General features: G+C 31.5%; 5 protein-coding genes across 10 annotated transcripts; all 5 read right to left on the bottom strand.

The window, feature by feature from the left end:
- Positions 1-1,008: 1,008 nt before the first annotated feature.
- LOC113849292 ((+)-neomenthol dehydrogenase-like) lies at positions 1,009-3,054 on the bottom strand. Of its 2 annotated transcripts, none has more exons than XM_027479086.1 (5): positions 2,952-3,054; positions 2,580-2,826; positions 1,873-1,914; positions 1,609-1,782; positions 1,009-1,519 (listed from the first exon to the last, which is right to left on the bottom strand). In XM_027479086.1, exons 1-5 carry the CDS (start codon positions 2,975-2,977, stop codon positions 1,142-1,144), a joined length of 867 nt encoding a protein of 288 aa, XP_027334887.1. In that variant the 5' UTR covers positions 2,978-3,054; the 3' UTR covers positions 1,009-1,141. The 2 variants fall into 2 exon arrangements, with proteins under 2 accessions (XP_027334887.1, XP_027334888.1); XM_027479087.1 differs by having other exon boundaries at positions 1,142-1,519; positions 1,609-1,787; positions 1,869-1,914; positions 2,952-3,028.
- Positions 3,055-5,270: 2,216 nt separating this feature from the next.
- On the bottom strand, positions 5,271-8,003 carry LOC113849289 ((+)-neomenthol dehydrogenase-like). 2 transcript variants are annotated; one of them, XM_027479078.1, is made up of 5 exons: positions 7,804-8,003; positions 7,435-7,681; positions 7,033-7,107; positions 6,338-6,514; positions 5,271-5,864 (listed from the first exon to the last, which is right to left on the bottom strand). In XM_027479078.1, the coding sequence occupies exons 1-5, from the start codon at positions 7,821-7,823 to the stop codon at positions 5,484-5,486; spliced, it is 900 nt and encodes a 299-aa protein (XP_027334879.1). In that variant the 5' UTR covers positions 7,824-8,003; the 3' UTR covers positions 5,271-5,483. The 2 variants fall into 2 exon arrangements, with proteins under 2 accessions (XP_027334879.1, XP_027334881.1); XM_027479080.1 differs by lacking the exon at positions 7,033-7,107 and having other exon boundaries at positions 5,364-5,864.
- A 1,882-nt stretch (positions 8,004-9,885) lies between these two features.
- Positions 9,886-12,950, bottom strand: LOC113849291 ((+)-neomenthol dehydrogenase-like). 2 transcript variants are annotated; one of them, XM_027479084.1, is made up of 5 exons: positions 12,803-12,950; positions 12,410-12,656; positions 11,866-11,940; positions 11,328-11,504; positions 9,886-10,351 (listed from the first exon to the last, which is right to left on the bottom strand). In XM_027479084.1, exons 1-5 carry the CDS (start codon positions 12,820-12,822, stop codon positions 9,977-9,979), a joined length of 894 nt encoding a protein of 297 aa, XP_027334885.1. In that variant the 5' UTR covers positions 12,823-12,950; the 3' UTR covers positions 9,886-9,976. The 2 variants fall into 2 exon arrangements, with proteins under 2 accessions (XP_027334885.1, XP_027334886.1); XM_027479085.1 differs by lacking the exon at positions 11,866-11,940 and having other exon boundaries at positions 9,942-10,351; positions 12,803-12,942.
- Positions 12,951-14,741: 1,791 nt separating this feature from the next.
- Positions 14,742-17,522, bottom strand: LOC113849290 ((+)-neomenthol dehydrogenase-like). 3 transcript variants are annotated; one of them, XM_027479081.1, is made up of 5 exons: positions 17,431-17,522; positions 17,032-17,278; positions 16,657-16,731; positions 15,842-16,018; positions 14,742-15,374 (listed from the first exon to the last, which is right to left on the bottom strand). In XM_027479081.1, exons 1-5 carry the CDS (start codon positions 17,448-17,450, stop codon positions 14,997-14,999), a joined length of 897 nt encoding a protein of 298 aa, XP_027334882.1. In that variant the 5' UTR covers positions 17,451-17,522; the 3' UTR covers positions 14,742-14,996. The 3 variants fall into 3 exon arrangements, with proteins under 3 accessions (XP_027334882.1, XP_027334884.1, XP_027334883.1); XM_027479083.1 differs by having other exon boundaries at positions 14,962-15,374; positions 15,842-16,008; positions 16,698-16,731; positions 17,431-17,505; XM_027479082.1 differs by having other exon boundaries at positions 14,962-15,374; positions 16,675-16,731; positions 17,431-17,505.
- Positions 17,523-19,022: 1,500 nt separating this feature from the next.
- LOC113849288 (NAD-dependent malic enzyme 2, mitochondrial-like) lies at positions 19,023-26,840 on the bottom strand. The gene is made up of 19 exons (XM_027479077.1): positions 26,550-26,840; positions 25,686-25,782; positions 25,384-25,502; positions 25,104-25,271; positions 24,273-24,401; positions 23,842-23,902; positions 22,733-22,836; positions 22,510-22,593; positions 22,334-22,440; positions 22,105-22,207; positions 21,679-21,786; positions 21,428-21,493; positions 21,199-21,271; positions 21,016-21,102; positions 20,874-20,928; positions 20,709-20,780; positions 20,220-20,282; positions 19,700-19,814; positions 19,023-19,548 (listed from the first exon to the last, which is right to left on the bottom strand). The coding sequence occupies exons 1-19, from the start codon at positions 26,679-26,681 to the stop codon at positions 19,477-19,479; spliced, it is 1,815 nt and encodes a 604-aa protein (XP_027334878.1). The 5' UTR covers positions 26,682-26,840; the 3' UTR covers positions 19,023-19,476.
- Between the last annotated feature and the right edge of the window lie 882 nt (positions 26,841-27,722).

Here is a 27,722-nt window from a genome sequence, read left to right on the forward strand (position 1 = left end):
ATGGTATTTTTACCTCTCTTTCATCACAAGCCTACTCTGTCAAGCAAATTACCAAATTGGTGGCACAAAGAAGGGTACATCAATAGTGGAACGTAGAAGTTCCATCATACGATTCAACAGCATACATATGTGAAGACACTACTGGTTTTGATTAGAAAAACCAACTGGGTTTCTAAAATAAGATTAATTTGCCTTAGGATACTTTTTACAACAAATGTTAATAACATTACTTTACGCAAATTTCATTAGATAAAGAAACAAAATATGTAGTTTAAAAGTTCCATATATAAAAGTTTACATTAAAAAAAGAAAAGAAAAGTGTAATTATGATGTTTTCACTTTGGTCAAGTCTTCCCACGTGTGGTGTTGAGAAACAGCACAACCAAACGGGCCCACCACATCCACATTGGTAGGTTTTATGTAAATCTGTGGTCCATGGACGGCAGGCGGTTCATATAGTTACACGTCAGTTTAACATTTAGCTTTACTTATAATTTTTAAAGTAATTTATTAATAATATTATATATTTTTTACACGTAAAATAATAATAATTATTAATTTTATATTAATAGAGAATAAGATTAATAATTTATTTTAAAAAAATTAAATATTTTTTAATTTATAAAATATCATAAAATTATTATTATCAACTTAAAAAAATATATAATATCTTTTCAAATTTACGGATCTTGAATACATTCATTTTAAAAAATAATTAAAATTTGAAAAATAAAAATAATAATAAAATATTTAATCCTTGTATATATATTATTCTTAACCAAACTCTATCCATTATTGCTGCCTTATCACAAGTGTTTTATCACTCCACGTATTCAAATTTTGAGGGCAAAAAGAGCATAATCACGACTAACACGAGAATGCCTAACAATGTGCTAGTGATCTAATGTTGATAGTTTCTTGCAGATAAAAGGTTCATGTCTTCATGACAGTCCAAAAAGAATAATTGCAAATTGGCATTGACCATAAGAAGCGCAGCAATTTGTGAAGATAAAGGAGCCAAATTAGATGCATTCCCCACATTTCATTATGTTACATAAGGTCAAAAAATATCATCCAATACACGCTGCCTATAATTTTTTTACCCCTGTCATCTTCAAGACTTTTAACACACTAAAATCATTCAAAAGCTTGACACTTCTTGCCGAGAAAAGAAGTGGCCAGAAGGGGAACCATTAGGCAACAATGCTAATCTAACAACACTAGCAGCACCATTTTCAACACTTATTATGCCTGTGTTTTTGTTAATGTCTGTTTTAACAAAACCAGGACAAACACAATTAATGCACAGCTTTGGGTACTTATATGCCAAAAGCCTTGTGTAAGAATTCATGGCTGCTTTTGAGACCATATAGGAAGATAGGTAAGTTGGCCACCCTTTGTTTTCTAGTGAACCTTCTTTCAAGTCTTTCATATACTCCTTTAGTACCTCATCTATTAGCTCTTCAGTGAGATTTTCAGTATCATCAAACACCCTCCTAGCCCATTCATTTGATATGTACTGAAACACGCCATAACATAATATTTTTAATGTTTATGTAATGTAAAATCATATTCTGAAAGAATTAAAAAAAAATGTTATTATTGTACCTTTAATAACCCTGCTTGGGAGGAAACATTAACAATCATTGGTGAATTGGATAACTTAAGAAGGGGAAGAAATGCCTCAGTTGTTTCCTTAGCACCATAGTAGTTTGTTGTTAGGCATTTTTCAGCCATTTCATAAGTTTGAGGTAGCTCCTTCCAGTTAATTTTTGATCCCACCTGCACTAGTGTATAGGAGACCCAAATTAGAGGATTTATATAGATAGACCAACACCTTCACAAAATATAGAATAAAACATACACACTAACCATGCCATCTGTATTGAACCCATTGATTCCTGCATTGTTCACCTGCACATAAATTTGAAATTCTTAAGAAGATGACTCATTCACGTAAAGCAAAAGAGAAACAAATATATATATATATATATATATATATATATATATATATATATATACACACACAAGTTATTGCTACGATGAACTCGTTGATATTTTTCAATATCACCAATATGAATCATGATTGGTTTGTCTGAACTCTGAATTAGGTTGCTGTCAACCAGATCAGGCAGAGCTTTTCGATATTGAAGATCACCCAAAAATAAATAAATAAGTGCTACAATTTGAAGCGGCCCAAACCAATATTCAAGCAAAGAAATTTATTTGATTCTATTTAATAGAGAGATGTCACTGGACAACAATTTCAGCATAATATAGAAGGAATTATTGGGGGAACAGATGGAGAATTGTGTGAATAAGAAGATAAGTGAGAACAGTTAAAGGAAGATTCTTAGACGCAGTTTTTCACTAGAATTGTGCACCATGGTAATTGAGAATCAAACTATTCAAGTAAGCAAACCAAGTGGGGCATAATGTATATGCAAAATTTCTACCCATTTCATATTATAATCATTCATCAAACCGTCTTTACACAGAAAAGCTGAAGTAGAGGGTAAAAGAGAAGAAGAGAAAAGAACCAAAGTTGAGAATATTCAGTATCGTGAACATCTTCTTACCAATATATCAAGTCTCCCAAATTGAATCTTAACAAACTCAACCAAAGATGCAATACTAGCAGGGTCAGTGACATCAAGCTGGTGAAAAACAACAATGCCAGAGAAACCACATTCTTTCAGTTTCTGAATAGCTTGATTACCCCTTTTCTCATCTCTAGCTGTGAGCACTACTTTGACTCCATTTGAGGCCAACCCTTTAACAGTCTCCAATCCTATTCCTTTGTTTGCACCAGTAACAACAGCATATCTGAAAGCACAAACAAATCAAGCAAAAATGTTACCAATTATACATTACATACATTGAAAGGAATTAAGGGTATCTTAAACAAGTGGGAAATCATGGCCCCAGATCATAAAGAGAAAAAAAAGTACCTTTCTTTTGCATCTGCCATACCCATTGATGATGAATCTGGATGAATGGATGCACAAGGGAAGAGGTTAATATTTAAAGTGGAAGACGGCTATAAAATAATATAAGTGCACTTGTCTCAGACAATTATATTATATAGTCAAATGGGTTAGGACATCTTAGAGTGTGTGTGATAAATTAACTTTGACGTTGTGTTAATGATGTGGATGTTGTCCCTATCATAAGTGGTTATCTATCTATTTACCAGAAAAATAAAAATAATGGTTATGTATCTCTTGTGGATTCTTATTTTAGTACAATTCGCTCATCTAGAAAACAGACCATAAAAAGCAAAAGAAGGAGTGATGGAGAGAATAGGACATGGATAAAAATCCCAAAAATCGCTTGGGAGGTTTACCTAAAATAATCAATAATCGCAGATTCAAATTTTCTGTTTTACTTTAAATTGCACACCGTAGACTACTTTTTTTTAGGTTGACTTTCGGTATCTTCATTTCATTTTTACTGTTAAGTACTGTGAATCTAGTTGGGTACACTGTTAAAGGGGGAAAGACAAATCAACTCACAGTTTGGTCTGACAACTTTGCTTTAAAGATTTCCTGTGAAACACAAACATTTATACAAATCTTTTATCATATATATATATATATATGATAAATATTGACCAATTTAAGAATATTTTTGAATTTGTCCAAAATTAGACATAATAATAATAATAATAATAAATGAAAATAGTTTTTTATTAGGAATTATAACATTTAATAGTATTAATTTAAATAAATAAATTGAACAATTCATACTATCACTCGTTATATTAAAATTCTACTTGATTTATATTTTATTAAACAGGCTAACATTCATGGTGGACTAATTTTATAATAATTTTTTAATATGTTTTGGAGAACACATAAGAAAAATTTATATATAATAATTTTTATTAAAAATCATAAAAATTATTAATAATATTAAATAATAAAAATATTATTTATGAAATTTTTTAATGTGTATAGCACACACACGTTAAAAGAAATGATTCCATAATTATATTGACCAGCATAAAAATAAAACAGATCATTACTGCTTTATTAACTTAATTTATATGAATCATTAAATTATAAATGTTTAGTTAAGATTTTGGCAGGTGAGATAATGGTTAGAAATTTGAAATTTGATTACCTGCAGAATATGTATAATTAAATTTGATCGACTTAGGGGTGGTTCTAGAAGAAGTGCCTCGTGAAGTTGAGACATTGTGGCAATGGCAAAAGAGAGTGGGAAACCAGTGGAAAATTAATCCCACCAATAACAATTATCAAAGTCCTAACCTTCCAGAATTTCTTCATCAGCAGTTCCTATTACAATGCAATTTTCTGTTCTTCTAGATTCTCCCAGAAAATCTCAATTCGTTGTTAAGAAGACCAAAGCTAAAAGTTTCAAATTGATGAAACATGAAGTAAACGTGGAAAATTCAAAATGACATTAACGATGAATGTTAAAGATAATAGACCTTAGAGATCTCAAATATTTGATTATAAAAGATTTGGGTAATCGTTGCGGCAAAGGCACATTTGGATTGACTATGCTCGGATTATGGGAAAGCGGCGACAATTGATGACAGAGTCTACCTTCCAGAATATCTCATCTTCATCGTCACCTCAGTATCTTCATGCCAAATTACAACACATTTCTAGAAGAAAATCTCCCCTTTCCCTTATTTCTAGAAAAAATCTTCATTTTCCTTATTCAAAGTCGCATTTATCACCATGTTATCTTTCTTTATTTAAAAATACTTTAAACTAAACGTTTAAAAATATTTTTTTTTTATAAAATAAGTGGTTCAATTAATTTTTCTACACTGGTTTTTGTTCGATTTTGTATGATTTTTAACCAATTCAGCAAATTTTAATTACTTCGATATAATATAAAAGCAAACTTTTGTCTTTTTTTTGTTTTTTGTTTTTTTGTCAAACGGAAACTTCTGTCTTCAACCTTTGGTTTTCTCATCCTTCACATACACAACAAAAGAAAAATTGATTGACCCATCTGTGGCTAACATCCCCTCTAAATACATCTAACCATTGTCGTGAGAATCAATGGTAGTGAAATCAACCAACATTATCTGTTTTTTATTTTTTTTAATTATGTATTTTGAAAATGATTTTAGTAAATACCATTGATATCCCCCATGCCAACAACCAAAAGACTTATGTCCTTAAAGCATAGAGATCACCAAAGTGGGATTTTATTTTTTCAAACAAAAGTTTTCAAAAACATAGTCAGGAATTGAACCTGTTAGCATGTTTAAGGAACATAACTATTTACTAACTGTACCAAACTTTGTTGATTGTAATCATAAAAATTTGATTCCTCAAGAAATCCATGGAATAAATAGAAGTTGAAAGATGTTATGTAGTGACATACAACATGATATAATGTGCTTAAAATAGGCTCAATAAACATAGAATTCCATGTAGAATAACAATTGACAAGCAAAAGCAATGCAGTGTCCTCAAACCATAAAATTGCATTACTAATCAAAAGGAAGACACGTCACTCCGGTAATAGAAGAGGCCAGAAGCACTACCATTGGGAAGTAGAGCTAGCCTCACCGGACCCACGGCGCCTTCTTCGACCGATAAGAAGCCGGTGTTGCCGGTTATGTCTGTCTTGACATAGCCAGGACAAACACTATTGATGCAGAATGTTGGGTAATTCTTAGCAAGAATTCTAGTATAGGCATTCATAGCAGCTTTAGAGACAATGTACGCACATAAATGCTTAGGCCAGCCTTTGTTTTCCAATGACCCTTCTTTGAAATCTTTGAGAAACTCCTTCAACACTTCATCCACTTTCTCTTCTGTAAGATTTTCTGCATCACTGAAGACTCCTTTAGCCCATGATCCATTTGGTAAACTCTGAGTTTGACATGAATAAGCAATAAGGAGATGATAGAAAATGATAAACTGTCTATGAAAATTTTGGATATGAACACGGAAAGAAACTAAAAATTTTGCTTCAACATCATACATAAGGCTAATTGAAACTGTTGTTAACAATCTGGGTTATTGGTGGAGATCCATTTCTAACAACTAAGATTATTTTCTATTCCTATATGTAACATTTGCTCTTCATCTTTTAGTATATACTATTGTGTCCATTTTTTAACTTGTTGGAAAAGAGAGGCAAAAATTATCAGACTCTCAACGAGAGATAATGGAAGATGTCACTGTTTTTAAACTCTCAAGATTTATCAGTATTTAAGAGAATAAGAGCAAATTTTGCTCGAAACATCGTCCTAAACACTAGTGTTTAATTTTCCTTTACTCATTTCAGTCAGATTTTATGCAAAAACCATAAGAATTTATTGATGCAAGAAGTAATACCCTACCTCTAATTGCCCCAGTTTGGATGATACATTAACAATTCTTGGTGAATCAGACAACTGGAGAAGGGGCATAAGGGATTCAACAGTTATTTTAGCACCATAATAATTTATTTGCAGGCATTCTTCAGCTAGCTCATAAGTTTGAGTCATTGCCTTTCTCCCATCATCTTCTGATATTACCTGCAAAATAAGGAGAACTCAATACTCAATCATTGAAGCTTTTCTAACAACTAACAACATGCCCTGCCCAAAAATAAAACAATTATAACCTTTCTAAAAACCAGAAGTTTATAACCTTTCTAACAATTATAACCTTTCAATTATAATCTGCCAAAGCTTCAATCAGAATTAAAAGAAGTTTAAACTTTTTTGACAAGGATAAGCGGTTCAATAGGACAATATTGTAATTCAAAGGGTATGATTAGATATAAAGTTTTAATAATCCAATTTCAGTGCATTGTTCACATCAAGCTCTTCCTTCCCATAACCCAAAAAAGAAACTGAAAAGGAAAAGAGAGAGTAGGGAGGGGCAAGAACTTCCAATCACAATTGTGAAAACATTTTCACTCTGCTCTTGTAAGTATTTTATATCATTAGAATTTGAGGGTCTAGAAAAAAATTGCAAACTGAAGACCCTTTTCTACAGTGCAAATTTCCTCATCTATTAACTAAATTTTACAACAAGCCTAGATACTTACCCCACGATTCATGATGGCCACACTGAGTAAATCAAGGTCTTTAATTACAACGCCACCAATCCCCGCATTGTTAACCTGCATCAATTCATACAATTTTTCTTAATGAAATATGCAAAAATTAATATAAGTAGCTATCAAGAAAATTTACCATAATTCTATAACAACGAATAACAACACTTGCTAGATGATCACCCCAACATGCAATGGAAACTAATAAAAGTTTAGACACAAATATTTGAACTCATACAAATGGATCATTAATTGCATGCATGACTGAAGTTCATCAAGTTAATCAGTATCTCGCTTCATTTTTTAACTGAAGCTCTAACATGCAAAAATTAAAGGACCACTTCAACAAACTTTACTCTAAAAAATGAAAGGAGTAGCAAAATTGCATGTTACCAGCAAATCAAGTTTCCCAAACTTAGATTTGACAAAATCTGCCAAAGAAGCGACACTTGTAGGATCAGCCACATCGAGCTGATGAAAAACTACAAGGTGAGATAGACCTGAATCTTTGAGTGTTTCCAGTGCATGAAGACCCCTTTTCTTATCTCTTGCTGTAAGCACCACTTTGATCCCAGCTAAAGCTAATTGCCTACAAATCTCTAATCCAATTCCTTTATTTGCTCCAGTCACAACTGCATACCTGAGAAACTCAACCCCCACATCAAAGATTGAAAGGGAAACAAGAAAGGGATTAAAAAAAATGTAAGATTTAAGACAAGGATGCCAAGAACAGGTTTGAAGGATAAGTGTGAATGTGCTTACCTTTCTCTAGTTTCTCCCATGTTCAGTTTCCACTTTCAAGCCCAACTCTGTATATGCAAGTCCAAGTAACAATTTTGAACAAGTCAAAATTTACACTATATCTAATACATCCTATAATATTTTATACAGTAAAAGATGAAAGAGACAACTAAAAATTACCACAAAATTGTCAAAACAAATTATTGTTGTCTGCCAACCTTTTGTGGTTGTTTGCAGTGTAAATGAAAACGCCGCCTTACAAGAATAAAGATTTTTACATTGAATGTATCAATCACATTTCCATATTTTTCTAGATAAGGTAACTATTCTTAATCAGTAAATATATACTTAAACTTTTCTTTATTTTGTCCTTGAACTATACAAATAGATGCTTTCATCATCCTAAAGCTAATGGTTCCTTTTCTTCAAAATTTAAATTGTTATTTTAATAAATTTAAAAAGTAATTTTTTAAACAAAGGACATGGTCTTCTCTATCCACAATGTGCAGCTTGATACTTGCTAGTTTCTCCTTTGAGAACCAGCAAGCTCAATTGCATGGCTGTTGTAATCCGTGTGACTGGGTGAGGGTCTGTCCAAGATTGAAGCAAAAGTAAAGGGAAAATTTTTAATGTAATTACTTAAATATTTTGGTGTTATTTTATAATTAAAGGTTATACTAATTCAAAAATAAAATTTTAATTATAAATTTAAAAAATTCTAAAAACACGTAAGGTAATGCATGTAACTTTTTTCGAAAGTAAAACTATGATCATTATGCAAAGAATTTCAATGAGTTATTTTGTGTTATTTCTTATGGCACTTGAAAAACACAATGAAGGGATTATGAGGAAGAACTTTCTCCTTCCCCTTCTAGAAGAGCTCTCTTGTTGACACCAGCACCCTCCTCAAACAAAACTCTCGTTTTTTTGTTAATCTTTTCAGTTTATAAGAATGGATCAAAAAGAGTCGCGAACATAGTCAACCTCTGACGTCCAACTCATAGTTCTTATTGCACGTTTCTTCCTATGAATTTCTATGTTCTTTCCTTCATGTTTTTTTCTTATAAGGCTGAAAGAGAGTTCCAATAGTTTTACATTTTTTTTTCTTAGTCTTTTTGTGCACAGAAGAACGTAGGAGTGATGAAAATGTCCTCTCTGTTTTGTGTGGTATAATGCTATCGAGAAGATATTTTCAATATTAAACTAAAGATATTTAGTTGTTGAAAATTTAGATTAAAAGTATTGCAAATAATATATTAAGCAATATAAATTTTATAAATATGAATAAATATTTTGAAAATTTTAAAAGTTTATATAAAGTAATAATTTTTATTTTAAACTGTAAGCATAGATATTTATGAAAATTTTGATAGTTTATATAAGGAATAAAATAATTTTTATAAATGCAAATTAAGTATATATGACAAATTTAAAAATTTATGGAAGATAATAAGATAAAGTTAAATAGCAACTTTTATATCTAAAATTTAGAATAAAATAAAAAAGTGGGTATAAATTATTAATTTATACATTAATTTCTAAATCTACTCATGATTAATTGTATAAGAACTGAATGTTTCAGTTCCTATATAGTATTGACAATACTGTGGTTTGATTATTTCTTTACTCCATTAAAATTAGGTTGGTTCTAATAAAACAAATCTTATTTACTTTGCACAAGAATTAAGACCTACGACTTTCAAATCCTAATCAACTAACCCTATACACATTTCCTAAACATCCAATTACAGAATCTAATGGCATTTATCCGAGTTTTCAATTTTCACAATCTTTTTGGCAACAAATTTTAGTTGATAACATTAGATGGGAATCATCTTTTCCAATGATCATAGGCCCTATAACCATTCCAGAATGGGAACAACAACTAGAATTAGTTAGCCAAAAAAAAATTTGTGAAATTGATTTTGTAAGCTTCAGTTTTTAGAGCTAATTTTCAACATCTAAAAATAACAAGAAGAATTTAAAAAAAATATCTTTTAAAGTTGTCATCAATTTTGTTTGATTTAAACAAAAATGAAAAATTCTTTAGAAGTTATTATAGAATAGAATTAGAGAATCAATTATGCACAAGACACAACATAAATTAAATATCTTAGCATTTTAACACATCATCCAAGAGGATTACAAGCAGTGCAGTTTGTCCTCTAGTTCATAAAATTGTACCATATATTAATCAAAAGGAGGACACCTCACTTCTCTGATAGAACAGGCCAGAAGGACTACCATTAGGAAGCAGTGCTAGCCTCACAGGACTAACAGCACCTTCTTCAACTGTTAAAATGCCAGTGTTAGCAGTTATATCTGTCTTGACATAACCAGGGCAAACACTATTGATGCAGAATGTTGGGTATTTCTTGGCGAGAATTCTAGTATAGGCATTCATAGCAGCTTTAGAGACACTATAGACACTAAAACCACTCCACCCTTTGCTTTCTAATGACCCTTCTTTGAAATCTTTGAGAAACTCCTTCAATACTACATCCACCTTCTCTTCTGTAAGGCTATCAGCATCACTGAAGATTCCTTTAGCACTTTCATTTGTCATGAACTGATTTTACGTAAATAAGCAGTATAAGAGATCATGCAAATTAGAGGAGCAGCATAAGCATAAATGAGGATGTCTATAAAAATTTTGGAGGAGGAGAGGGAAAAGAAATTGAAGATGTTTCCCCAAAATCATTTGGGATTTTGATTAGTAACCGTATATTTGGACATTTATGAAGTATAAAAATAAGGGTATGAAAGAATATAAAGGATTTTTGAAAAGGACAAAAATTAAATGCAGTTCTTTAAATACTTTTAGTGTTGTTTACCAGTCAAAATTAGAGTCTTAACACGGTAAAAGGTCCACATTTAATGTTGTTGCGACTTGCAGGTTACTAAAGTGAGACTAATTTTGATTGATAAACAACATCAAAAGTACCTAAGGAGCTGCACCTATGTTTTGTCTTTTGTAAAATCTATTTGGAAACTTAGATAGAACATAAGAAGTTTTGGAAATTAAGAAAGTTTGCTTGGGGATAAAAGAAGTGTGTTTATGAATAGAACAAATGGCCTAGGAGTGTTGTAAGACCAAGATAAAAACAAGTTGCAAAGGTGATCTTCTAGTTATGAGAGAGTAAATAATGGGGCATGGATTAGATTATTTAAATCCATATTTTTTTTATGTACTTAGTATTGGTTTAATCCATTGGAGTAGATGTATGCATGTGACTTGTAGAACCATGATCAATGCTTGTGTCTGTGTGCTCCCTGTGTCATTTTGTTAATTGGACTCTCCCTTATTGGATCTAACAATAAGACCCTCAAAATCAAAGAGATGATAGACGTCACTAATTCTGTTTAAACTCAAGATCAACCAAAATATGGATGGGCTGACTCTATTTATCAAATATTAATATCAGATCAATGAAGATGCTGTCAATATTTAAGTCCTTCTAAGCCAAACAGACATCTACTTAACCATTAGATTTTCAAGCTTAATCATCCCAAAGAATTTATTGGCTTTAGAAAGAGTGGCTTACCTCTAACTTCCCCAATGTGGATGATACATTCACAATTCTTGGTGAATCAGATAGGAGGAGGAGAGGAAGAAGAGCTTCAGTTGTTCTTTTAGCCCCATAATAATTTATTTGAATGCAATCTTCAACTAACTCATATGTTTGAGTCATTGCCTTTTTCTTGTCGTCTTGAGATACTTCCTGTGCAGTAAGAACAATTTAATGCTCAACAACCATTGTAGAAATTTTCCACTTCAAATTTAAGTTAACATATATATAATTTCCTGAATTCATTAGTAAGTCTACACAAAGCCACAACAGAATCAATAAAAATCTTCATTTTTTAATCAAGTTAATGGTAAAATGTTTAATATGAAAATGTTGGAAATTGGAGGTTTGATTGGGAATACTGTTTTTATCACCTTTCAGTGAATTATACATGCACAAAATGATCAAGAAAAATAGCAAAACAAGGTTCCTTTCTGTACAGGGTGATCAAGTTTAAAACTTTCATATCGTAACTAGCGTTGACTAGATTTCATAACATGTGTAGATAACTAACCCGGCGCGTAGTGATTACTAAAGAGTATAAATCACTGTCTTTAATTTCAACTCCACCAACCCCTGCATTGTTAACCTGCAGAATACAAACTTTATTAACGAAATTTGCAAATATTAATAAAATCTATCAAGTTGATTAAATCCTGACTGAAGCGTGCTTAATTCTAAAATGTGGTCAACAGATTACAAGGTGAATGTGATTTGATATATAATCAAAACAATTTACACCAATTAAAGAAAAACCTCAAATGGCAAAGATGTAACATTTAGTAGAACCCAATAATGGCTAACCAAAAGAAGTACATGCATGTAGAACCACACAACAAAAATGAATAATTGTAATTTCAAGATGAAATCCATGACATCCAATGGAAATTAAATTAAACAAGAAATTGAAAGACTATTTCAAATCTGCAAATGGAAAATTAATTGTATGTATACCGTTAGTTCAGCAAGCCAATTCACAAACATGTAGACTTTAGTTTAGGATGTGCCATTTCTTCAGTTATAACAACAAGGGAGCATTAAATTAATTTGCATGTTACCAGAATATCAAGTTTTCCAAATTCAGATTTGACAAAATTTGCCAAATGAGTTACACTTGCAGCATCAGCCACATCTAGCTGATGAAACACTACAAGGTCAGATAGACCTGAGGCTTTTAGATTTTCCAATGCTTGAAGACCTCTCTTCTCATTTCTTGCTGTGAGCACCACCTTGATCCCAACTGAAGCTAACTGCCTCACAATCTCTAGTCCAATTCCTTTATTTGCACCAGTCACAACTGCATACCTGACAAAATCAACCCCATTTCAACCAAACTAAATAAATAAATAATAGAAAAAAAATGGATTAGGAAAATAAAATGATTTAAAACCTTGATTGGATGTTGCAAAAGGAATTATATCCAAAAGAAACAATAGTGCTAGTGTTTCTACCTTTGTGGTGCTTCTTCCATCTTGAATTACTTTGAGGTGAAGATCAAGAAGCACAGTGCTGTGCATGTAACTGTCACATAAAATTGTAGTTTCCAAGCCAATGTGGTTCATTAGTATATAGTGGTCCTTCTTATCCCTATGCCAGCCCAAGACTGTTCACTTTCAAGGCAAAAAGGTTACTAAAGTAAGTATACTCTCTCTTTCAATCATGGTCAAGAAAAAAAACCTTTGTCAACATATTTAAAGACCCAACTATCCACCGATTTTGTAGGTTTTGATTGAGAATTGTGTGTCTATTTAGAATGCCTATTACCCTAATGAATAAAAGGATCTCAAACAAAATAATATTTTGATAGTTTAAGTTCAAGTTGAATGAAATAATATTTTGAATTTTTTAACCTGTGCAAAGTTGCACAGGATAAATTCTAATAAATACATCACTTAATTAATTTGTATTAATTATTTTACTATGATTTTTTTTAAAAAATATTTTTTACTTTTCTTTCATTAATTAAGTTGTGTATTTTTTTGAGGTTTATATCGTGCAAGGTTACACAAATTAAAAAACTCTATATAATATTTAGATCTAAATAGTTTATCTCATATATGGAATGAGACTTATATTGTTGTTATTGCTATGTCTAATGAGTAGTACTTACTATTTGTGACCTGCTGAAAGCTACTCCTTTTTCTTCTATTTGAATTTTAAGCTTCCATAAAAAAATATTAAATATATTTTTAGCTTTTTTCTTATTATATTCTTTAATTTTTTAAAAATTTAATCATTTTTTATCCAGACGATGACATGAACAATTCAAAATTTACGCTATATATAATACATTATATAATTATTTTTATTTATACATTAAAAAAATGAAAGAGAACTAAAAATTACCATAAAATTGTCAAAAACCCATAATTGTTGCCTGCAAGCCTTTTGTGGTTGTTTGGTAGTATATATGAAAGCACCGCCCAACTCACAAGAATAATGATTTTGTTCGTTGTTGCATTGAATGTATCGACCACATTGATTTGCCTATTTTTATTGGTGCTTGTTGCGGTGCTGCGAAATTCAAGAGGGCATTTAATGTTACTTTTAGATGGACTCATAGAAAGTATTTATATTTTTTAATAATTAATTTAATATATTTAATATATATTTTTATTGTAAAATATTTTTTAGTGCAAAAATGTTCAAATTTTTTGTTAATGTAATTACTTGTTACAAGAATTCACAATCCTCGACTTTAACCTAACAAGAAGTTATGTTTTATAAAAGTGTCAAAAAAACATCTAGCAAATGATAACAAAGTCCTAAACTAAATTCAATGTAAATTGAGCTACAATTGTTTGGTCAATTTAGAATGCGAACTTGTTGAACTCGCTCTTTATTTTAGTTAACCTTAAGTGAGTTGAAATCAGTTAAGAAATTAAAGTAGAAATTTTAGCAATTGCTTAATGAAGATACTTAGCCAAAGAGGGAACACTTCATGGAATTTGGAAAACATTTCAACCCCTGCACACCCGTTCATGTTGTTACTCGTTAAATTCGACCCATAACATGATATTGTGATCATAATATTTTCCACCAATTTTCGTTATGCAAATATCTCCTAATGGTTTTGTTTACATGTCACACTTTATTAAAACTAAATCAGACTTTAGAAATAAACTGAGTAATAAATTTATATCTTCAACTTTAAAATTTAGATCAACAACATTAAGCTTCCAAAATACTTATATAGCAGTAGTACTAATTTAAAGAATCTAAATATTAGAACTTGCTTAATTTCTTTATACATAAAGAAAACGATTGATTATATTCTAATTAAACTAAAATTGGAATTATCTAAATCATTTGTAAATGAAAATGCAGCATTGAATAATTAATATAGCATTGAATAACTAAAATGTCATGTTATCCTTAAAGAAACTTTAAAGATCCAAATCTTACTCTTAATCTTATTATATCATTGAAAATACAAGGAAGGCAAACAACATATTCTTTTAAACACATTTTTCATACACTTTTTGTAATTGGTCAATTTTTTGAAAAGTCCAATCAGTTTTAAAAAGTGTTCAATTTGTGAGACAAATGATCTGACTTTTTGAAAAATAAACCAATCATAAGAAATTCGATAAAAAAAAACATGTTCAAAAGAGTGTATCCCTTGGAAATATATAATGTTATCAATCAAAAGGAAGAGACTTCACTTCGAATATAGAGTATGCCAGATGGACCATCATTGGGTAGCAATGCCACCCTCACAGGACTTGCAGCACCTTCTTCAACTGTTAAAACTCCACTGTTGCCATTTATATCTGTCTTGACAAAACCAGGGCAAACACTATTGATGAGGAAATTAGGGTACTTCTTAGCAAGAATTCTTGTATAGGCATTCAATGCAGCTTTAGAAATCATATAGACACCAGCATGCTTAGGCCATCCCTTGCTTTCTAATGACCCTTCTTTGAAATCTTTGAGAAACTCCTTCAATACTTCATCCACTCTCTCTTCTGTAAGATTCTCAGCATCACTGAGGACTCCTTTAGCCCATTCATTTGATAATCTCTGAATTTGGCATAAATTACTCAGATATCTCTGAAATTTTTGGTGAAGGGAGTGGAGAAGCAATCTAAAATATTGGTCCAGTATAGGAATAAAAGTCCAAAAAATTGTTCTAAAAATAACCATTTTTAATTTAAATATTTAATTAGTGACAAAAACCAATTTTCTGTATATTGGCTAATATAAATGGCATTTTTTTAATTCCTGTCTCACTCTTTTTCATTTTCAGCATGATGAAAAGAAAAATGGAAAAGATATATAATAATTAAAACATATGGGCTCCAAAGAAACTAAATATCAACAAGTGAGAGCAGATAGACAAGAATGTTATCAGTATCTAGTCATTCTGAGTTAGGAAAAAACATTATTGAACTTTAATGCTATTCATCCTTAGAGCTTTCATCTTTGAAATAGGTTTGCACAAAGATCCTAAGAATTTATTTGCATGATGTTAAAAGTAATTTGCCTACCTCTAATTTTCCCCAGCCAGATGATACATTCACAATTCTTGGTGAATCAGATAATTGCAAGAGGGGTAAAAGGGACTCGGCTGTTCTCTTAGCACCATAGTAATTTATTTGCAAACACTCTTCAGTTAATTCATATGTTTCAGTGAATGCTTTTTCCCGGTCAGCATCTGATACTGCCTGTAATGTCAGGAAATAAAGAAACATAAGACTAAAAACAAAATAAAGAGACCATTATACAGTTTTTCAGCCTATAACAATTCATATCTCCAAATAGAAAACAAAAGTTACTATATAACCTGTTTACAATTTTGAAAGTTTCCAAGAGATAAACTAAGCACGTTGTAAAACCTTCTAGTATAAAGTTGTTTCTAGAACAATTTCAAGTTTAATATGGACATGGAATATTATCATAGATGGACACGTGAAGTTAGCGTTAAAATTCGAGGAAAAATATTCACCCTCATCTTCTAAGGTTGTTTATTAGGATAAAATTTAAGTGCTATACATAGGTACTATTTGTACTGAAATGAAGTTTCACCTAAATAATTTGTGTGATAAAAGTCAGCGCACCAGTGTTAAAAGTCGGCACACATTATTAAGGTAAAACTTTAATTCTGATTAGAGAACAACACCACCAAGACCTATGGTATTACACCTAAGTTTTATCTGTTCTATTATTGTAGAGGTGAAGATTGGATGGTGTTAAGAAATATTAGCAAATAGAAATTCCATTTTCCATTATACAGGTAGTATGCATCAAGTTTGAAGTTTGCCTCAAATTTTTGGTAGATGCCAGATCAAGCCTAGTTACTTACCCCAGGATTATTTATTACCATAACTGCTAAAGCATAGTCACCAACTATGGATCCAGTAACTCCTGCATTGTTCACCTGCATTAAACCGCTACGTTTGTTAATGAACAAAACAGTATTCAAAATATTGATGTGTGTTTGGAAACAAGTTAAAACATCTGAAAACATGGATTAAACTTAGAAGTTACAACTAGTAATATTGAAGTAAACATAAGTCCATGACTATTCAAACGTAAATCTAAACACTCTCAATATCTATTCTCTTCGGATATAAGAGAAAGTGAACGTGAGAAAGTAAAAATATTCACATTATCACAAATTTCCAGGATGTTAAATTTTAAGTTACAACAACAAAGGAGCATCAAAGTTGCATGTTACCAGAATATCAAGCTTCCCAAATTTAGATTTGATAAAATCTGCAAGAGAAGCTACACTTGTACGATCAGCCACATCGAGCTGATGGAAAACTACAAGGTGAGATAGACCTGAATCTTTGAGCGCTTCCAATGCATGAAGACCCCTTTTCTCATCTCTTGCTGTGAGCACCACTTTGATCCCAGCTAAAGCTAGTTGCCTAACAATCTCTAATCCAATTCCTTTGTTTGCACCAGTCACAACTGCATACCTGAAAAAGTCAACACCCCAGCACACATAAAAGATTTTATCTTAAAAAAATCAGAAAGGAGTAAAAGTGGTTTAAAAAGCATGAGATTTAACAGTGTGGTTGGAAGTAGGAACAAGGAAAGAAAAGAGAGAGGATAAGTGTTAGTGTGCAACCTTTCTGAAGCTGCTGCCATCTTCAATTCTTAAGGTAGAAGTCAACGCTCAACAGTGAGAGGAAGGCTTCAGTACTGTGTTACGATGTGCCTAGGGACAATTTTCAGCTTCTCTTTAATTAATACGATGCCAGCGCTGCGCTAATGAGTTTGTTAAGGAAATGATTTGGTTTTTCAAAACTTTATATGAATTCGGTGTTTGAGTTGTTTATTAATTTAACGTTTTATTTTAATAAAAAAATTTATTTAATATTATTGTAATATTAATTAAAAAAATATTAAAAACACTTATGACACTGTATTGAAATTTTTTTCATTTAATTTCTAGGTGTGTTTATTATCATTCTTTTATAAGTAATTTTTATTTAGAATATTTTTTCTCTCTTATAATTAAATTAATAGTGAGTAAAATCTCTTCTTTTTTTTTTTATAATTTAACAATCCTAAATATTTGTTTGACACAAATATATTTTTGATTTGTAGTATTTTTAAAATGTTATTTCATATAATATTTAAACTATCTAACTTTTTATTATTATCTTTCAAAATCTCTCTTTTATTTTTGTTTATGTTAAAAAATTTCTTAACATTCTCTCTCATACTCACTATCTTTTACTTTCCTTAAGCATATTTTTTTATAATATAAATTATGTTGTATTATCTCACTTTAGTTATTTAATAATTAGTGGAAAATATATATTTTTTACATTAAAAGTGAGACAAACTTTGTTCTCTCCTTTAATTTTAATAAATATTTTTGGGACATATGCATATAAATTGAAAAAATTATATATAAAATCAAATACTATATCAATTATTTAATGTTGAAATAAAAGAATTGATAATAATTTATCTTAAGCATGGCATTTCTTTCATCTAGAAGTCACAAACAATATTAAAGAGGTTTCATTAAATACTATTTTAGCAAAACTTATTTATTTATTTATTTTGTTGTGCTTTTTTGCCCATTTATAAACTTAGATCCTTAAACCCAAATTATGAGCAATGATTATATTAAATGGAAAATATTATAGTTGATACCACTAGTTTGTTATTATTATGTTTGTAAAAAAACAAATTGTATTTTTTTAATCTTTTCATGTTATGGTCATTATCATGTTTGAGTATCACTTAACATGATAAGCATAAAAAATCACATTAAAGGTTTTTTTATTTTTAAAAAAGATAATGTAACATAACAAATAAAAATATATATCAAATGGTTGTAAACTTACCATATTTAAATTAGAACTTAATTTGGATTAACTTACTTATGAGAGTTTTTTCAATTGGTCTAAGTATTTATTCCTATTCACAAAAAGTCAATTTATAGGAATCATTGGATAAACACACGGTTACAATATTTGCTGAAAAAAGAATGGAGAGAAAATTGTTAGAGAATCCGGATCCAATCTTTACACCTACGATGAACACGGGACAAAATTTTTCGTTGATATATATATATATATATAGTTAATTGACTAGTAATCATTATTATCGTGATAACCTATTTGCCTAACAGCACATGTTAATCCAAAGTTTACTCATCATTAGTAGAGGTAAAACTGATATTAAATTTCTAGTGAGCATATAAAACGGAGGTAAATACTCCCAATATTTTAAAAGAGCTTATCAAATGGCAATAGTAAGCTGCTAGTGATGAGGAATTCCGAAGTTCTAAGTTTGGGGTCGAGTTCAAACATATTGCATAAAAAATGCTACACAAAGTGTAAATAACGAAACTATCCACCACCGATAGCGGTCATCAACGTTACACAGCAACCATCAACTATCTCCAACATAGACACTAATATATACGAACTTTAAAAAGTCAAATTTCAATGTCTAATACAATAATTTACGGCCGAAACGAATGGAGACAGATTTCCCCATTTCGCTATTTGCCATGCAATACACAACGTTGCTGCTCATGAAACAGGAATTAAGAATATTAGGTTAGAAACCAAAGACAGAAAAAGCTTGGCTGCAACATTTTGCGACGTGAATTGCAGCGAGCCTAATAAATATAGTACATACAGACAGGACATCATTTTTCATGAACAAGAGGAGAATACACAGGGTACCACATATTGCTTCGGACGTACTCCACAGTCTCATCCTGCAACACTAACTACCAGTTAGCAATTCTCATTAATTTTGCATTGTTGAGATGTCAACGCATTCTACATTGATCGCATGCAAAACTTAGCGGCACATTCTACCAGAACTTTTAATATATCATAAAGATGAGTAATCTGAATTTTCCATACTTTTGACATGTGGGACAGTTCTCTGGGTCCTACATCGCCATGCCCCTCTGCCAGTTCTTCTTCAACTGCTGCTCGAAGCACGGCAGCCCCAACCTCTGCTGTAACATTTCTTATGCTGTGGCATGCAAAGTAGCGTTAATAAGTGAAGGCCATAATATCAGCTATTGAAAATTGTTTAGCTTCTTAACTGCCAAATCAAGACCATTTTCTCTTGGGAAAACACGGAATACACATCTTTTTATCCATATTAGAAGCTTTTACGATTAAGAAATGACTGAACATCTTTTTTAAGAGAGGAGTAGATTAACATCGATATTGTTAAGATATTCCGGGCCAAATTTGGCATCTAAATCCTAGATATAAAGGTAAAGCAGAGTAAAAGTCATCTCAACACGGTTTAAGTTTGTAATATATAAAAACTGCAAATTCATTGGTCCGGCTCATTGTAAAAGCCAACAGGAAAAGCCAAGCCAAGTAAAAATGAAAATCAAAAGATATAAAGGGAAAAAAGGAATATTACCTATTAATGGATGGATACAAAATTCCATTCAAGATATCTTCCTCCGCCATGTATGAAGCAAGGCTGCACGGTGGTCAATATGTTAGTAATTTATTTTAAAAGAATCAAGTGATGCAGAACTGGGAAAATTGAAAGGAAAATGGAATTTAATCAAATGAAATAAGCGATTTAATTTTCATTATATAAACTTGAAGGCACTGAAGATAAAATAGGACTTGAAAACCAATTGCAAGTGCATGGGATTACCATGTAGTCCATATGCTTTTCTGGGAAAGAATATAAATGCCCAAATATAGGACCTATATAGAATAGATTTCAAAGGGAAAAAATATAGAGAACAGGAAAGATGATGGAAAACACACAAGACAAGGACACACTATTCAATCACTATGCTTGTAGTCTCAAGATATTTTGCCAAACCTCCATGAATGCTAGTTCCAATAACTTTAGTTAATAAAAAAGGAACAATTTTCCAAATTAACGTAATACCATTCAGCAGCTGCCTGCAACATTCCATCTGTTATAAGTCGAGCACCCGACAGAAGAGTTCCCAAACCAATTCTGGGATGAGAAGGTTAAACTTGAAGTTACACCAATATTTCAATTGACAGGCATAATTCATGAGAAGATATAAGCCAAGAAGATATGTCCTACCCTGGGAACAGGTACATGTTGTTTGCTTGATTTACATGGCCCATTCTTCCATTACCTGGACAAAATTTTAATTTAAGATTCTTTAACAGCTGAGGAAAATCTTTACTACACAAGATATCTAACCAAAGAAAGAGGTAATTACCAAGATCTACATTTTCAAAAGGGCTCCCACTTGCAAACACTATTTTATCCCCAGCATGAGCAAAAGCATCAATAGCAGTGCACTCAGCTGTCCCCCATAATACAGAAAAAAAAATGTCAAAATAAAAAGGCACAAACATTATTAAGGAACTATGAGTGCATGATAAGCCTTGTACAAACAAACCATTCATGGTGGGATTAGACATGGCAAAGATAGCAGGTTTTGTTGAAACAGATTCTCTCATTGCCTTAAGCACCTGAGTCGAATCTCAACCATTAAAATTAAGAAACTCAATTGCAGAAAAGTTCACACAGTACCCAAAGCTGTCAAAGATGTCTATTACATTTATGCATTTAATATACCTCCCTGAAGAGTATGACATGATTAAAGTTACATTGTAGAATTTAATTACCTCCTCATTGAAAATTCCACCAACGCCAGACAAACCAAGAAGCACATGTGGCTTAACCTTCTTAACCTACAGATCAATATGTTTAACAATTAAAGGATGGACAATTGGACATTCGAGCATGCATAATCCTTAAAATTAGCATCAATATAGTAAAGAGGTTAAGTCCTTTTACACCAAAATAATTATTTTCAATGTCATAAGAGTAGAGCCTTGAGCAAAAAGAATTGTACTTAATGAATCTCAACACTTACCACTTCAATTATACTAGCACCCTCAGTCAGCCCCTCAATGTCTCTTGGATTTTTAGCAAATGGGGCTGCGGCTGGATCTAGATTGCTCCTTTCTGTCGTGACTAGACCCTGCATAAAAAGATAGCATTGTTATCAAACTTTGTCCAACAACAGACAAATATTAAAGACCAGCATAAAAAACTTTATTGCACACAATTATTTATTTTTTTACTCATGCCAACAGCATGAGATGTGAAGACAAATCAAGGCAAATAATATGATGAAAAAAAAAATATAATTAAAACGATTTTTAGATCACAATACGTTCTGTCAAAATCATAATTGAAAAGGACATTTTATTAAGGTTATAAAAGTCAACAAAATTATGGTATTCAAGCATTGTAACTTGAAGGACTGACAATGTAAGTAAAGATTGTGAAAGCATACATCTTTATCAATCAAATAGAATTGACTTTTGGCAGCTAATTCACTGCAACCAGATATCTTCGCAACTGCCTGGATGGCCATTTTTAGAACCCCAAGCCCTGCACTGCAATCCAGGAAAAAAAAGGCTTGAGGCAGAAAGTAGCTACAGTGAGGAGTGTAATCGAACAACAATCAACAAAAGAAATTGGACACCCAATATTATGTTCATCATAATCAGTTTTGCAAGTACCTGCCAGCTCCAACGACAACTATCTTTTGGTTCACAAAATCAGACAATGGTCGGCCTTGGGCTCTTACAGTTCCCAATAATCCAGCAAGTGCAACACCAGCAGTGCCCTATAGGACAGTGTGTTAGATAACACCTTGAAGATTTTACAGTGACAATATTTAATATCAATTTCTCACCTGTATATCATCATTAAACATGCAAAACCTTTTATGATATCTTTCCAGGGTTTCAAAAGCCCACTTCATTTGGAAATCCTCAAACTGATAAAATTAGCACAACAATTAAGTTACAATTTTGACAAAATCTAAATAGAATGTTGAGAGTATTATCTTCCAGAATAAATATAAATCTGCATGTATTAACAGGAAAGCAAGAAAAAACAAACAAAAAGTAACTGACCTGCACAATAGCCTTCGGCCATCGAGCATGAACAGCTTCCATGAATTCATCCACAATTAGTAGATACTCTTCACCTTCCAACCTTGGTTGTCGAAGTCCTAAATCTGCCACATCAAGTCAAAGTGAAAAAATGTCATTTCCTTCATGAAATCAACTAAGATGCATGCTAACTTTTGGTATAGTCTTTGCATTTTGACAATAAAATTACAAATCAAGGATAAAGTAATCACAAACAAGTCAAGAAATCAATCAAAAAGATATAATATACTGCACATATTCAAATCCAAAGGAACATGTCAAAATTTTGTACATGGGACAGTCTTTTATTTGACTTTATTGATGTCATTTTATTTAAGCTAATAGGTTCACTTTTGCATAAGAAAAAGTATAGATAGAATTTTGGCAAAAAATTACTAGGCAAGTTTTGCAAAAATTCAAGAATGTCAAAGCAATCAAATAATCACACACTGAAAACATTGTGTTAAGTACAGGGTCATATTTTTCAAATGCAACTCCATAAATCTAGGATGCTGACAGATGAAACTGACAAACATGACATCTTCCTTCTTTTACAAATAAAACATTAGTGCCTAGCAATGGCAGAGGCTGAGCTGGTGGGGCTGACTCAAAACTTGAAAAATTATGATCCTGGAACTTATTGATGATCAAATTAATATGTTCATTTTTAATTCTGAAGATAGAGACAACTCAATTGAATAAGTGACTATGCCTATGGAAAATTCTTCTTTAGTAAGGAGTTTTAGTGGAGTAACAACTCTAAATTTACAGGCCTAGCCAGGGTTAGATGAGCCAGTATGTGAAAGGTTGAGAAGTAAGGTAGGTTAATTCTAAAGATTCTTAAGCTTTTATAGTAGTAATGCGAGCAAAGAAAAGAAATAAGGTGATTAATCCTAATCTTTCACAGTTTATTATAGATATGAAAACTTAGTCATTTTGTGATTCTAAATATATAAAAAAAAATTGTAACCACCCCCCCCCCCCACAACATGAAATGTCTTCCTTTATCATCGGCCAAAAATAAATTAATGAAACAAATAACAGCAATAAATAAGAAAGCAAAAGATCTAAAAGAACAGAATTTTACTCACAAAGGCGGTCTTCGAGTAGCTTTTCATTATTGGTGCCAACATCCAGCATGACTGGAAGTATCTGCCACAGTTGGAAAAACAACACATGGTGAGGTAACAAGAGTGCCTTTATCAATTAGTTAAATAAAAGAAACCTAATTGGCATATTATTCCACAATCTTAATGAAGTCAAAATGTTATGAAGACAATTTCAAGTAATTTATTGAAGGCACCTGAAACTACACATGATAAAATCACAAGCATTAATGAAATTATATCTATGCGAACATAAATAATAATCATATCCACAGCAAAAAGGTTAAGAATGCTCCTAACCCAAGACTACCATCCATGCGTTAACACCCACCAGATCTATGCCACCATACACAGACATAAACATCCAAAGATTGAGACAAAAAACAATAGACAGAAAGAGATAAAAAGAAGCATACTCTTTGCGGATTGATACCAGCCGCAGCAACATATACATCAAGTTTTCCTATGGGTATTCCAATTCCCTGAACTCCTAGGTCACCTAAGCCAAGAATTCGACTTCCATCTGTCAAGACAATCATGTCTACCTGCAACAGAGCAATAAGATGATAAAAACCAAACATGATGAATAAGCAATTGCAAGCCAACAACATGAAAATGAGTATCAATTTTTATACACGGTACTGATTTTGGAAACATTATTGAATCTACCTATCATTACAATAAATTAATAAATAAAATACTCCAAACACCCCTAAGTTTTCTTGATGTTTCACAAACCTCTAAATTAGAAACCTACACTAACCTTTCTTAAAAGGGAATGCTCATGAAAAATTCAAAAGAAACTATGAGAACATTTATGCTGTAGCAAGTAATGTCAAAATCATCAACAACACAATTTTAAAAAAATGATAATTTATCTGGATCCATACAAACTGTTAAAAAAATATATTGCATTCTATAACTGAACTGGTTCCTTTAACAGAATTGAAAATTTTGACGTATAACTTACTGAGAATCATTTTATTAAACTAAATAAGAGGAAATTATCACAAATTCAAGCCAACTGAATATGTGTTTATCTACCACTCAAGGAGTGGAAATATACAAAATTCAGCATTAGAATTAGAGAAATCAAGTAAGTGTTTCAATAGTTTAAAACTTCACAATGAATAATACTGTGCAGTGATTAGAAGGAAAGAATGAAAGAAAAACGACTGTTTCCAATTAAAATACTGAACAAAAAAGAAAATGATACTACTGCATTTTTAACAAACCTAATTTGATACCTGATGAGCTGGCCAGTTGTAGATCATTGACATCATCTCTCCTTTATCTTTCGCACTAAAATACATTCCGCGTGGTCGTCTAAATAAGCCTGAATAATTTTGACACACTAATCCAACTGTAGGAGTATATATTATTGGAGCAAACTCTTTAATATTATCAATAAGAACCTGAAAAGAAATGAAATATAACGATGTAAGAATCATTTATCAATTACACTCTTGCACTAACAAGCAATTCAGTTCAAAAAACAAAAAACACAAACTTCATCATTTAACTCACTCTGTAGTACAAAGTCTCGTTCCTGTCATGCAACCTATTTAAGATTCTCCATTTTGCTAGGGAAACAACTTTATCTGGTTGCCCCTGAGTATTCTTCTCCAAAGATCGGAAGGAATTCACTGGGGAAAAATAAAACATTTGCTTATCAAATATTGCTGAAGAATAAAACTACAAAACGGTTAAAATGCTTGAACCCAAACACACTAGCAAAGTAGATAATATGGCTATCAGAAGATGGGCAAAATGAACACAACTTAAGTATCCTGATTAATAAATATTAGAAGAGTAGGTCTCAAACTTACTAAAGCGATCATATTGTTGCTCAAAGGATATAACACGTGGAGGAAGGAGGCCCCGAAGCCCCAATCTATCCCTTTCAGTGTAAGGAAACCCAGTATCCTGCATTCCAAAAATTTCAAAAATAAATAAATAAATAAATCAGAGGTTGGGAATCCTGAAGAAAACCGTGATGAAAGACTTCATTGCCAATTTCACATCGTCCCAAAGATTACGTAAAACCAAAAAGCCATGAGAACTAAGTCTAAGAAGCACCATTTTTGTCACGAATGCATATTCAGCATTCAACCAAACTTTATTCACATAAAACGGAAAACTTCAACGATACTGAATAACTCGCTTTTTTCCTCTTATTTTACAAATTTTGCTTATTAGCTTCTATTTTCACGTAATCATATAGACACTTATTAATTAACAATCTAAACTGATTTCAGAGTCGTCAACGCACGTTCTCATTAACTCAAACAAAAACCAAAATCACCAGATAATAATAATAATAGCGATTTCGCTACCCTGTGCCCAAAATCACATGTTAAAAAATTAAAAAATAATAAGTTCTTATTCAAAATTATACCATTCCATATCCTAAATTAAAAACAAAATTGCAAAAACAATAACTACAACAACAATAATAATAAAATTATATCTTATTATTTTCAATAAAAAAAATTACTATATATACGAATTCTTATTGCGAGTCCGAAAATTCGAAAATAATAATAACAACAACAACAACAACAAAAATAAATTTAGGCTTTCAAGCACGAACAGTTTTTGCTTAATTGAAGTGAATAGGAAGCTGGCAAGACAGAGAAACTAGTAGAAAACAGAAAGCGGAGTTGAAGAGCAAGTGTAGTGACGTGAAAAACCTTGTTGAACCAGGGATCGTGGAGTATGTCAGCACCGCGCTTGTGAACAATGCACGGACCAGGAATCACGGTGGAGAATCGCCGCGATCGTGCGAGATTCGCGGCGGCAGCGAGTCGCGCGAGCTTCCACATGCTCTCTTCTCTTTCCCTTCGCCTTCAGCAAAATTCAACGGCACGGTGAGCACACTAAGTTATGGAGAAAATTCAACTATGGCTACTAATAGCTAAGTTAGTGTCATTTTCTCAGATGGAGCCACATTTTCCCTGCGAAATTAAAGTGTGGAACCGGGTGATTCCGTAAGCGGTGAAATGGAGCATTTATAGTGGAGAGAGCGAGTGTGAAACGGGTAGAATAGAACTGCCCGAGAGGGATGTTTGTTTGTGTTGTCGGTAAGGGAGAAGCTGCCCCAAGACGAACGGGCAACAATGAGATAATTATTTGCTTCACAAAATTTAAGTGTAAAATTATAAATGTTATTATTTTTTAATTTAAATGAAATTTTTATTTTAATATAAATGTAAAAATTCAATTGCTTGGGAAGATAATGTGTACTTTTTTGGAATGAAATGGTGAATATGGGGTGCACGTGGTACTCATGGATTCCAAATTCAAAGGAGAAAGGTAGGTTGTAAGAGTTTGTCTACAGCTTCAGTTAATAAAATTAATTTTTAGTTGAAAAACTTTATCAAACATATTTTTACTCATTACTTTTTCTATAATTGGTTCACAAGTCTTTCTCTTAATTGGCCAACTCAATTGGTCAAATTGTGAATGATGGTGTCTTCTATTCATGTTTCTATTCTCTTGGCTAACTCAGTTTTGATTCAGCCACCATATCTAATACTATATTTGAAATTTATGCATTGTTTGGTAGTTAGAAAATTCGTAATTCTTTTTAATAATATATATCTATAAAAATGTAATTTAAATTAATTTATGCGCATATCTTAATTATATTTAATAATTTAAATTAGTTACATTTAATTTTAAATTAAAACTACTTAATTAAACTTTTTTATTTTTATACAACTGTATATTTTAGTCACGGTTTTTATTTCTTTTTTGTCACATCACATCAATCGCCTTTTTCTTTATCTTTTAACACATATTATTTATTTTTATGTGGCGACAAAAATATTATGCCAATTCATGCTATGGATGCTTAAGAATAT

This window comes from Abrus precatorius, unplaced genomic scaffold, assembly GCF_003935025.1.
Source record: "Abrus precatorius isolate BTA unplaced genomic scaffold, Abrus_2018 Scaffold9, whole genome shotgun sequence".
Classification (NCBI taxonomy): domain Eukaryota; kingdom Viridiplantae; phylum Streptophyta; class Magnoliopsida; order Fabales; family Fabaceae; genus Abrus; species Abrus precatorius.

Excerpts from the sequence above, each read along its gene's own strand:
- LOC113849292 (XM_027479087.1), bottom strand. The coding sequence starts at position 2,977 with ATGGGTATGGCAGATGCAAAAGAAAG. Across the intron at positions 1,915-2,579 it reads TTGGGAGACTTGATATATTG|GTGAACAATGCAGGAATCAA; the intron begins GTAAGAAGATGT and ends ATTTATGTGCAG. Across the intron at positions 1,788-1,868 it reads CAATACAGATGGCATGGTTA|TGCAGGTGGGATCAAAAATT; the intron begins GTGTGTATGTTT and ends CCTATACACTAG.
- LOC113849289 (XM_027479078.1), bottom strand. The coding sequence starts at position 7,823 with ATGGGAGAAACTAGAGAAAG. Across the intron at positions 7,108-7,434 it reads TTGGGAAACTTGATTTGCTG|GTTAACAATGCGGGGATTGG; the intron begins GTAACATGCAAT and ends GAATTGATGCAG. Across the intron at positions 5,865-6,337 it reads CCAAACTGGGGCAATTAGAG|AGTTTACCAAATGGATCATG; the intron begins GTAGGGTATTAC and ends TGTCAAACTCAG.
- LOC113849291 (XM_027479084.1), bottom strand. The coding sequence starts at position 12,822 with ATGGAAGAAGCACCACAAAG. Across the intron at positions 11,505-11,865 it reads TAGTAATCACTACGCGCCGG|GAAGTATCTCAAGACGACAA; the intron begins GTTAGTTATCTA and ends CTTACTGCACAG. Across the intron at positions 10,352-11,327 it reads CCACATTGGGGAAGTTAGAG|TTCATGACAAATGAAAGTGC; the intron begins GTAAGCCACTCT and ends ACGTAAAATCAG.
- LOC113849290 (XM_027479081.1), bottom strand. The coding sequence starts at position 17,450 with ATGGCAGCAGCTTCAGAAAG. Across the intron at positions 16,732-17,031 it reads TTGGGAAGCTTGATATTCTG|GTGAACAATGCAGGAGTTAC; the intron begins GTAACATGCAAC and ends GGTTTAATGCAG. Across the intron at positions 15,375-15,841 it reads CTGGCTGGGGAAAATTAGAG|AGATTATCAAATGAATGGGC; the intron begins GTAGGCAAATTA and ends TGCCAAATTCAG.
- LOC113849288 (XM_027479077.1), bottom strand. The coding sequence starts at position 26,681 with ATGTGGAAGCTCGCGCGACTCGCTGCCGCCGCGAATCTCGCACGATCG. Across the intron at positions 25,272-25,383 it reads ACGAGACTTTGTACTACAGA|GTTCTTATTGATAATATTAA; the intron begins GTGAGTTAAATG and ends ATTTCTTTTCAG. Across the intron at positions 20,283-20,708 it reads TTGCAGGCAGCTGCTGAATG|CCTTGCTTCATACATGGCGG; the intron begins GTATTACGTTAA and ends ACCACCGTGCAG.